Source organism: Cimex lectularius, unplaced genomic scaffold, assembly GCF_000648675.2.
Source record: "Cimex lectularius strain Harlan isolate CLEC.00 unplaced genomic scaffold, Clec_2.1 scaffold256, whole genome shotgun sequence".
Classification (NCBI taxonomy): Eukaryota; Metazoa; Arthropoda; class Insecta; order Hemiptera; family Cimicidae; genus Cimex; species Cimex lectularius.
This window is the reverse complement of record NW_019392862.1, coordinates 424,186-435,889: the sequence shown is the minus strand read 5'-3', so window position 1 is coordinate 435,889 and position 11,704 is coordinate 424,186. Positions and strand designations below refer to the sequence as shown.

The 11,704-nt window shown below is 36.4% G+C and overlaps 1 protein-coding gene across 1 annotated transcript in view; it reads right to left on the bottom strand.

The window, feature by feature from the left end:
* Positions 1-799: 799 nt before the first annotated feature.
* LOC106662833 (nuclear hormone receptor FTZ-F1 beta) overlaps positions 800-11,704 on the bottom strand; it is a 143,040-nt gene continuing 132,135 nt past the window's right edge. The window contains exons 2-16 of the mRNA XM_014387221.2: positions 5,109-5,285; positions 4,884-4,922; positions 4,682-4,783; positions 4,518-4,621; positions 4,363-4,464; positions 4,192-4,273; positions 3,908-4,121; positions 3,343-3,476; positions 2,871-3,191; positions 2,353-2,495; positions 2,093-2,278; positions 1,778-2,030; positions 1,564-1,718; positions 1,396-1,494; positions 800-1,335 (exon numbers count right to left, since the gene is read on the bottom strand). Coding sequence (XP_014242707.1) covers positions 1,405-1,494; positions 1,564-1,718; positions 1,778-2,030; positions 2,093-2,278; positions 2,353-2,495; positions 2,871-3,191; positions 3,343-3,476; positions 3,908-4,121; positions 4,192-4,273; positions 4,363-4,464; positions 4,518-4,621; positions 4,682-4,783; positions 4,884-4,922; positions 5,109-5,217 — 2,034 coding nt within the window. The 5' untranslated portion in view covers positions 5,218-5,285 and the 3' untranslated portion in view covers positions 800-1,335; positions 1,396-1,404. The remainder of the gene's footprint in view (positions 1,336-1,395; positions 1,495-1,563; positions 1,719-1,777; positions 2,031-2,092; positions 2,279-2,352; positions 2,496-2,870; positions 3,192-3,342; positions 3,477-3,907; positions 4,122-4,191; positions 4,274-4,362; positions 4,465-4,517; positions 4,622-4,681; positions 4,784-4,883; positions 4,923-5,108; positions 5,286-11,704) is intronic.

The following is an 11,704-nucleotide window of genomic DNA, read 5'->3' as shown; positions in this document are numbered from 1 at the left end:
ATGCCACAAAATCGCATCAACGCGTTATGAATGTCTTTTAACCGCTCACAGTCTTACAAGTGTACAGAACAATACATTGGTTAAAACTTAAAAATTTAACTAAATATACAAACAATGCCACATTTTATGTTCAAAAATTTATGTTAGACAGAAATATACACTGACCTTCCCGTTAGCACTAATAACCTAAGTTTGCCATGTCACAATATTATTTAATTTCAATGTAAAAATGTATGTTTGACAAGTTTGATTTTACTTTGTAAAATTAAACATGAAACAAAAACTCGAATGAATTTTAAATTCATTCATTTTCGATCACAGATAATTTAAAAATGCACTTTCTCGTTTCCTCTTACAATAAATAGAATAATAATAGCAAGCCTTGAGAAGAAATAATTTTAAAATATAGTTTCATATATTCTTATCTTTCAAGGCTTTAAATACTCTTTGAATATTGTATTGTTTTAAAATTGCAATCTCATTTTTTTACAAAATTACTTTTTAATATCAAACAGTAGGGAACAGATTTATAGTTTCTATGTATTTTTTAATAGGTATAAATTGTAAAATGCTATAACATATATCTTTCATGGAATAACATAAAATTATTTTTTATATTTAAGGTTTTAAAAACATTATCTTATATTATACTGGCTACTTTTTGAAAGTACCTCAAGTTTGGGGTGTACTACCCGAGTATGGACAAACAGATTCAAAGCAATTTTAAAAATCCCATTAAAAAATGAAGCAACGGAAATATAAACAATATTTTTTTTTTCATAATATATATAAAAATCCAATTTTTTATAATAAATATATTAAAAATAAACTACAATAACAAGATCACAGAAATTTTTCTTTTTGAAAATTTTTGCTTCCTTCCGATGCCGACACGCGAACAGTACACCAAAGTAAAAAAAACTTTTTTTTGTATCTTCAACTTTTACAACAATAAAAATAATTATCAAAACATTATAAATACAGAATTTTTCAAAATATAAACATTTTGTTGTTGCTTAGAATGCAACACACTGACAACTAAAAAAAAAAACAAAAAAATAAAATTATCGTTAAAATACTATGGCAGGTTTTAAAAACCTTGCCAAGATTTACAAATAATATGTTTATCTCATATTTACAGAAAAAAGAGATAATTATTGAAATAAACAATACTTTTAACATTTGAGAATATTTTTTTTTTTGTCTGATGTGGGTATATTAAACTTTGTTATAAGTACAATATGCTGCCAGTGGCATAATATCAATTATTAAAATTTTCAAAGTAGTCTCACATATTTGATGGCTCCCCAACAAGGCACGTTTATTGATTACAATCTAAAATTTAAATATAATAATTTTAACTGAGAAAATGAAGGAGAAAATGGTGTTTTATACCTGAGTAACTCAGTGGTCTCCTCGAAGTAGCTCCATTAAAAGATTAAAGCTCGGTCCTTCTCCTTCTTTACTTTTAATCGAGAGCATTTCTTTACCAACCTAAACATTAAAAAAAGTCATAAATAAACCTAATCTTCATCTAGTAATTAAAAGAGAGAAAATTTTTACTTGGCATGTTCTTTGCAGGTCTGGTATCCTTAAAAGTAGCTCTCCAAATTTGGACGGAATGTCTGGATAGTGGGCAAGCGTATAATGCTGGAGTGCCTGAAGAGCTTTCTCTTGCGAAGCCCTGACTTTTTCAGGCTCTCTCAAATCGCTCGTATCTAAACAAAAGACGATAAATTAATTGCAAAATTTGTTAGATTATTTTGTTTTAACGCACCTGAAGATAAAAGGACAATAACTTTCATGGCAACGTATTCATATCGGTCGACTCTGAGCCTTCTCAGATGTTCGGTGAAGTTGAGCATTCGCTCGATTGGTGGGCCGAGGCCGAGGTTTTTAGCCTCAGTCAGTGAAATGCACTTTCCGAGTGAAACCCTAATTTCTCCAGGGGAGGACATCGACCGAAAACAGCAAGAGAACAGGAGGAGTTCACACCATGCATTTATGAGCAAAGACGTCTGATCATCGATCTGAAAGTAAAAACGATTTATAAAAATTGTTTACAGGCTAATTAAAATAAAAGTAAATTTACCGATATATTTTTAAAAAGTGGAAGCGACTTGCACCACTTTACAATCTTGTACAATCTGTGATCAGCGATGTTGCAAAGGTTGGCCATTAGATCTGTTGGATTTCCACTTTGTGGTCTTGGAATTCTTCCAACCAGTTTAGGATCAGCTTCATTATATTGCCATAAATGCTCTACTTCCATGATTTCCTAAAAAAAATATTATTAAGTCGTAACTCTTTCTAAATTTGAATAAATTTGTCTTTTTCACTTTGCATTCATACCTGTAATAATGGAGGAACAAGGTTGGTCTGAGGCGTGGCCTGTGGTGGAGGCTCTGCGCACTTTTGCTCCACAAGTCCCGCTGGCACTGTGTAAGAACATTGATAGGTGCTCCGGCCCCCACGGGTTCTATCTTCTCTTATTGCTGTGCAATTAAAAAAAAATAAAATAAAATAAAAAATTGATCAATCTTACTCACAATGTTGGTGATTAGTGACCGTTAGTCCATAATTATTCAGAAATCGTGAGATGCGGTATGGTGTGATGTAAGTTTCAGAAAAACATTTTCTTTATCGTGCCAACGTTTCCATCTTTATTGAGATCATCTTCAGGGCTCAAAGTGTTTTTCTTCTGCGCAAGAATGGCACACTTATGCAGAAAACAAACACTTTGAGCCCTGAAGATGATCTCAATAAAGATTGAAATGTTGGCATGATAAAGAAAATGTTTTTCTGAAACCTACATCTCACGATTTCTGAATAATTACTTACTCACAAATATAATTGGGTTAAGATTATACCTTCTAACTTCATGCCCATATTGAGGCACTTGTCAAATCTGCAAGCCGGGCATTTCTTCCTCGTCGCTATCGAGACAGGGCAGGATGACCCTCGAAGACAGACGTAATTCTTTCGATTTTGAACAGTCCTTTTAAAGAAACCTTTACAGCTTTCGCATGAGAATATCCCATAGTGGAAACCGGAGATCTTGTCCCCACAAATCGGACACGGGCTGTTAATGAGCTGTTGCCTGCTGATTCCAGGTGAGGCAAGCCCTGTGGAATGTTGGAGCAGGTCGGCAGTCATCGATGAGTATTTATCATCCAACGTACCACCTTCATCTGAAGAAAAAAAGTCTTCAATTAAAAAACTAAACAATTATTTATAATATGATATTAATCAGAATGCTGAAATTTTTTTGATTAACTGAAATGTTCATTTACGCAGTGATTGGTGTATATAGCATAATATATTGTTTTCTTCAAAACTTACCTTGCATTGAATATTCATGAACCCCTCTTGGATTTAAAACTGGAGAAGGAAATCCAGGTCTGTGCATATGTCTTCCCTGAATTGGAGAATGTGTCGGAGAAAACTGTGTTGGTGAAACGGACACAGAAGAATAACTAGAAAAAAAAATTATTTACAAAATTCACTAATTTCGTGGTCCGCTTGACCAATTAATATATTACAATTAATTAAGGTTTTTAGCTGAGATAAAAAAGTCAATGGCACGAGCGGGATTCGAACCCACGATCTTCGGCTTGATACGCTGCTGCTCTACCACTTGAGGTATCGTGACCTTGATACACTTGGACATTTGAAAAATGGCAAAAAGGAGGGAAAATTCAAAAGGTGCGGTTGAGATGGGAAGTTGGTGTCCGAGTGGATCAAGATCACAATAGCTCAAGTGGTAGAGCAGCAGCGTATCAAGCCGAAGATCGTGGGTTTGAATCCCGCTCATGCCATTGACTTGTTTATCTCAGCTAAAAACCTTAATTAATTATTTACAAAAGTTCTTACTATCTTAAATCATTTTTTAAAACCTTATTAATACCTGTGACTATAACAACTCGAGTGTTGTGATCCACCGTACTGGGACGCATCACTGTTGTTCCTTGACAAGGAAGGTGTAAAAGGGCTTGAAATGCCAGAAGACGAGGAAAGAATATGTCTTGACGTGACTGGGCTTGCAGTTGGGGAATAACAAGAGTAAACGGCTGAGTCTGGGCTAGGAGTCGGTCCTGGTCCTTTCAGTACACCACCGCTACCTGAAAATTTTTTAAAACCACATTAATCATTGTAATTTAAATTTGTCTAGTGTGAAAATTGACTAATTACTCAAAAGCTTATCTACAAGAAGGGGTAATTCAGACTGAGCATTGAATTGATTTGTCTTCGCACTCTCTGTAATTTTCTCATTCTGCAAAATAAATAGTTATTTTTATTTTTTATTTGTGTACAGAATGTAATTTAAAAAAAAAAATACAATAAAAAAATAAAAAAACAGACCTTTAATGTTATAGGCTTTTCATCTTCTATCTGAGCCATTATTTTACTGCTCTTGGGGTTGCTGCCGCTTTCTGAATTTTCAATCGGATTCTCCTCTGGCTCCTGAAACTACTACTGTTAGCTACTGATATGCATTGAATTTATCCAGGACTCACGGGTTTGATCGTAGTGACTTCCGAATCAGACAGCTCGCCCTCCCAAGACATGGGCCTTTCAATAGAGCCCCGGGATTCATCCCTGTTCTTGTTCCTCAGATTGACTGTACAAAAACAATAACTTTAGCTTTTATTACATGGTAAACCTAATAATTTGAACTTACCAGGCTCACTGGTAAAGTTGCAGACTTCAGCGTCTGCCGCGGATGAATCTTCATCGACATTCATCTGTTCTCCGCTGACCACAACAGAACACTTGCTAGAACCTGAAATGTAGGAATTTTAAAACATTTGTATTTTATAGGCATTATTTGACTGCATTTCACATAATTGTTTATTTAAAAGATTTAATTAAATGTTAGTTACCTCCATTGCACTGAGGTTGGTAATAATTTTCCTCTTTGTCTGAAAAAAAAATTTAAATTAAAATTTAAGCACATTTCCAACCCCCCAACCAAGCTTTTGTTTATTATTAACTAATTATAATATATAAAATAGACATTAATAACAATAAAAGTGTTTTTATGAGGGTTTTCAAAGTTCATACCCTACATGAAATAATTATAGATTTGAAATTTTTTTTTTTCTTACCATGGGGGCTGTGGTGAATGTTGATTGTGGTGACTGTGACTTGGCCCGATGTGACGACGCCGGTTCTTGTCGTAGGTTCTCCCCACTTGACTGAAACGCCCCCCTCCATCCCTTTTCCGCACCCTGCCCGCCACTTTGTCTAGATCCAGCGTTACCTTCTCGCCTCAACCATTACTCCTGTACAATTAATAAAAAATATATAAATTATAGTAATACACGTTTATATGCTGTTATATTATGTGTGCAATAATGTTTGAAAAAAGGATGGATTTTTAACAAATAAGGACGCCCAGAAGCATGGGCGAAGATAGCGGAGAATCTAAACCGAGAAGAAGCAGCGATAGAGGAAAGACCGTTGGAATAGTGGCAATGCTAAAGACCAATCTTGAGAAGACCCCTTGGTCTTTAATTGTCAATAAGAACCATAGCATTTGGAAGAAATTGATACATTGAACATTTATTGGGTTGAGTTGGTAGAAATTTAGAAGTTGACATGACCAGACAAAAAATTATCTACGATTATACATATTTTTGCCTTCAAGGAAACATATTCTACTTCTTAAGAAAAAATATAATTATATAAATTAAATTTCCACAAGCCTAAAAAGTAGACAAATTATTTCTGGGACATAACCATAAAATAATAATAAAATAAAAAATAAAACAAAAATATAAAACTTACTAGAGCAATTATGATAATTTCTCATAAATGGTACAATGCACTTATTAAAAAATAAATAAATAAAAAATAAAACATATCAATAAAGCCATTTATACAATTTTGTTTGCATACTACAAATAAGAAATTATATGTTTTGAAACTTAGGAGCAAGTATCTTAGAGAGTTCTTTTCTGCTATGTTCCTTACCTTAAATAGTTAAATATTTACCCTTCTTATAAATCATAGATATATGTATTAGTTTGGGTGTGTTTTATACTGCACCCTCTAAGAGCTTCTGTATACCCCATTCTGGGCTTAAAGCACATTGGTATGTCCTATTTCATCAAGAAATTTTATTAGTAGGCCCTGTTTCAGTGGCTGAATCTCTTCTATGGTTACATTATACGTCTCAAAACACTTCCTTCTATGGGCAAGTTTATTAGTAGGTTTGTTGGAGTCTCCTTTGTTTATTTGCGGAATCTGTACATGCCATGTTGGGTTATGTTAATCTTCTTCTGATGTCCATTTAGTTTACAGTATCCTGTTAGGATTCATTGTTTTTTTCCTGCTTCCTTTAATACATTCTGTTATCTCTTCTAAAGGTTGTTAGGAGGTTCTTGGATTGTTTGTGTCCAATGAGTGAGTTCCATTGTCACCTCATTTTCTTTTTATCCTTCTGTCTGAGGTGCTTATTGATAGTGTGCATTCCTATGCCACAGAAGGACTCGGGTCCTATCAGCAGTATAGCAGCCCTTATTCTTGCAAGGGCAACTGCTTTCTCGTAGCCTTCTATTCACACATGTCCTGGGACCCAGCATACACTGACTTTGTTTTGCATATCTAGCTTGTTTAGTTTGGTTTTGCAATTCAACACCGTCTTTAAGCTAATGGCGTTTGAACTTTGATTGATGGGCTGTCTGACATGGTAGCTAAATTGTGTTTTTTTCCCTTTTTTTCGGATTGAATTGGGTACATCTTTTGATTGCATAGGACCTCAGCTTGGAAGATAATGATATATTTTTCCATGGGTTCTGAATAATTTGTTTCAGGACTTCACCTACCCCTGTACCATCTTGCGTTCTAGATCCGTCTGTGTACCAGTAGATGGTGCCATTGTCAAAGGAGGTGTTTTTCTCCCTTTCCCATTTCTTTTTGGTAGGTACGTTTATTTGGAAATTTCGGTAAAACTCAAACATCCTGTACATTGTACACATTGATCAGTTAGGAAAGTTAGTGTCCAAGTGGATCAGGTCACGATAGCTCAAGTGGTAGAGCAGCGGCGTATCAAGCCAAAGATCGTGGGTTCGAATCCCACTCGTGACACTGACTTTTTTATCTCAACTAAAAATCTTTATTGCAAGAAAATAATTGGTCAAGCGGACCACGAAAACTAGTGAATTTAATTATTCAAAATGAAGTATACTTCACTAAAGCTCTCCATGGCCATTTCATTTGTCGCTGAGAATCCAATCTGATTACACGACATTTGAAAAATGACAAAAAGGAGGGCAAATTCAAAAAGGTGGGGTTGAGATGGGAAGTTGGTGTCCGAGTGGATCGAGATCACGATAGCTCAAGTGGTAGAGCAGCGGCGTATCTAGCCGAAGATTGTGGGTTCGAATCCCGCTCGTGCCATTGACTTTTTTATCTCAACTGAAAACCTTAATTAATTGTAATGTATTAATTGGTCAAGCGGACCACGAAATTAGTGAATTATGTTCTTTTATATTCTAACTTCGTCTAAGTGGCCAAGTACCACTATAATCGGATTTTTAGTTGTTTTGTTTATCACAATTATTTTCCAACTGAACTGATCACCCTCCTAAAATTTTCTCTTTCTCACTCACTCACTCTTTCTTTCTCCCTCTCTATCTATCTATCTATCCATTCATCTCTTTATCTCTCTCTACACTTTTTCTTTTCTGTCTGTTCGTCTGTCTTTCTCTCTTTATCTTTCTTTCTTTTTCTACACTCTTTCACACACACACACACACACGCACACATTCTCTCTCTCTCTCTCTCTCTCTCTCTCTCTCTCTCTCTCTCTGTCTCTCTCTCGCTTTCTTTCTTTCTTTCTTTATTTCTCTCTCTTTCTCTTTTTTCTCTCTTTCGTGCCATCGGTTCTAAGGCTGGCATTATATCTCTTTCTCACGTACACACATCACATTCAAACGCGATGATCGCGCATGTTTTATAGTTTATTTACTTTTTTAATATTTTTGGTTGTAAACAATCGATGTTATTACACGTACACGTACACACTTGGGTACCAAGATCTATTCGAGCTGGGGTGGGTTCTGCAGGGAAGCGTATTGGGGCCTTTGTTGTTGCTATACTAATTAGAGGCATAGATGGTTAATATAGATACAAAATTATTGACTGTAATAAAAAATGGCGTATTAAAGTATATTCCTAAAAGTAAATTAGCTCAGAAAATTTGAAACCGAGAATTAAATAGATTACACGACATTTGAAAAATGGCAAAAAGGATGGAAAATTCAAAAGGTGGGGTTTAGAATGGAAGTTAGTGTCCAAGTGGATCTAAGTCACGAAGGTCGTGGGTTCGAATCCCGCTCGTGACACTGACTTTTTTATCTCAACTAAAAACCTTAATTAACTGAAAGAAATTAATTGGTCAAGCGGACACGAAAACTAGGGTATTAATAATAATCTCAATGATATGACAGATGCATCTGTCTGTTTTTCACTGTTTTCTATTTTTTTAGTAAAATTTTGTTATATTTTATTTTTTAACAGTTGTGAAAAAATGATCTGATCTCATTTAGAATACTTTGAAGGTAGAATTATTTGAAATAATGAATTTTCCTCTGTATTCAATCGTTCGTTTTGTATAGGCCAGACCATCATTACTCGGCTTTCTTGCGGGCTCACATTTAAAGGGGCCGTCGTAATTAAACAATTAATTACATAAAAGCCATATTGACTTTAAAAGGGATATTTAACAGTCAATAAAGTTCTGTTATTAATAACGATCCCCATCCCACAGGTGTATACGTGTTAAGCCATTTTCCGGTCAGCTTATTAACAATCCATTTACGTAATAACCCATTTATAGAAGAAATGACGGCCCGTTTCAATTTTCACATTAATTTAATTTCTAACCAAATAGAACGGACGATTTCTTTTTAAATGAAAGTCGGACCTCTGTGGGCACTAGGATCTATTTTTATGCCTGATAGTTCTGTAAAACCCAATTATCGATGGTTTGCATAAATTTCTGTATATTTTCAAATAAATGGTGAACAACTGGCGTTGGTATTCTTAACGCTAGGCGATTAGTTGACAATTTTTATCTTTGGTTTTAAAACTGATGAAATGCAAGCGAAATAAAATGGTCTGGTTTGCTTTCGTAGCTAGGATCAGACAAAGAGAAGGCTGAATGATGATGAGATAGAGGAGAGCGAAAGGGGAGGGTTTTCAATAAAAGTGGCGTTCATTGAGTGCAATGGTCAAATTCACAACTGGTCAGACACGAACAGCATTCTACGTGGGCAGAAACAGGCCGAATATCCAAAGTCGTTTAGGCAAGTGGATCGCCAACTCCGGTCGCCGATTAAGAAACGTTAAGAGATTCCTTACGAAACAGTTATGTCGGAAGATCGGTATCTTCTGTTAATTGACCTTTCGGATGTCGGCCGATCGGGAGGGGATTTGACGGATAGCAAACATTCCTAAAGAAATAGGTGGTTCGGGAGTGTGGGAACGGCGGAGATGATTGGAGGCCGGGATGAGGAGAGAGAACCAGTTTTGAAAAAGGAAATGTCTAAGCCGGTAGTCATGTAACGGGCAGCCTTTCGTGACTCATTCCGACCGACTTCGTTGCCCCTTCCACATACATATTTAATTAGGGCCACCGGGGTGGATTTAAAAAGAAAAAAGAAGCAGAAAGCCAAAAAACAGATTCAACGGCATTTCGGATATCATGGGTTTTGCACTAATTTCCCAGTATCCAATTGACATTCTAAACTGCTCAAAAATGAATAGGGATATTGCCAATTTTATAGCATTTACTTTCCCAAGCATTTTTATTTATAAATTGCGTTAAAATTTAATTAAGGGATTTTGAACAATAACAAAATAAAAGGCTTTAATACCATAATTTTGTTTAATGGACACAATTTTTGTTTAACAATTAATACCATGCATAATCCCCTAATTCCCTCGTCAGCTAAAACCTCTGTGTAACTGTTAGGCATACTGGTAACAAGGTTGTCACTAATTTCATAAGCAATTTCACTCCATAGATGTTGCAACCCTGGACTCGGTTGTTGCAGGTCAACTGGCTGTGGATGCTGATCGAAAAACCTTTCTGCAACGCATGCCACATGTGCTCAATGGGATTGAGGTCTGGAGACAATGGGGGAAGGGGAAGATGGGAAATTCCCATGTTTTCTTAACATTGAAGGACAACTCTGCCTCTTTGAGGTCTGCCATTGTCATCCAGAAATCGAAAATCCCTGCCAATGCGGTCCCTGGTATGAGCGATGCATTCCTCGATAGATTTCTTGGGCATAACGGACTGTGGTGAGGTCGCTTTCAACAGTATGGAGTCCAGTTCGTCCTCCAGTGCAAATCCCAGCCAAGACACCGCCTCCTCCAAACTGCTGTGAAGGGAGCACGAACTGGGGCATTGTACGCATCGTTTGTTCTCGGTAGACTCTTCGGCGCCTGCTATCATTATACTGACGGAAACGCGACTGATCAGTAAACATAACAGAATTCCAATTGTTCTCTTCTAAGTGATAGCTAGAATACCGCCACTATATACGGCTGAGTTTCTGGTGGCGGGCTATTGCTGCAGTTCGTCTCAAAGGGGAATACGATGTGAGGCCAACTTCCCACAAACCGTTACGAATCTTGCTAAAGGTCTTGCACCACAACTGACACATTGACACCAACTGTCCGAGAATGGCAAAAAGGAGGGAAAATTCGAAAGGTACGAAAGTCACGATTCACGATAGCTCAAGTGGTAGAGAAGCGGAGAAGGTCGTGGGTTCGAATCCCGCTTGTGACACTAGCTTTTTCATTTCCACCAATATCTTAGATAAAGATTAATTAATTGAAAGAAATTATTGTTATTCTTAAACCTTTTTCAATGGCTACAGTCAGGTATTTGAGTGAGTATGACGGGTTGGGATCATAACATTATTAGAGGAAGGACATAGACAGCGCAAAGTCGCTAGGAGAATGAATATAAATCACTGAACAATAGGAAAGGTTCTTCGGCAATTCAGAAAAGAAGGCTTACACAAGAAGGTCAGGACAGGATCGATCTAGGTGTAAAGACAGAGGCAGATTTAAAGTAAACCACAGAATTAAGGGAAATCAGCTAAGAAATTTGATAAGACAAGTCCGAAATGTTTCGATTTCCTCCAGAATTGTAAGGAGGCCCAATGAAAATAAAATGGGGGCTCGGCACAGGGCTTGTAGACCACTTCTTACCATAACTCAGAAAATGGCCAGGCTTCAATTCGCACTGGAACACATAATTTTTTTTTTAAACGAGGGTTCGCAACAGCAGAGGTCATATAAACCCTCAGAGTGCCGCTGTTTTGAAAAAAAGCCCATTTGTAAGTAGGTCGAGTTCGAATGCAGGGCCGCTGGATTCGAACCCGGGACCTTTACCTTACATTGATGAGCGCCGTGTCAACGCCTAAACCGCTGCGGCCACCGACGCCCCTTTCTTGCAGTGTTACGATTCAATTTTTGTTTTACTTGCCAAAATGGGTTTTGCTCCTTTACGAAGTTTCTGTTTAAAGTTTTAGATGTATAAGACTTTTTCACACGAATAATCTGTATCTCGTTATGATCCGGTTGAAAAAAACAAATTCAATTGTTATGTGCCAAGCTTTCGTACTATTTTAAGGTCATCATCAGGGAAAATAATCTTAAAGATGTCCACAAATTGATTTGA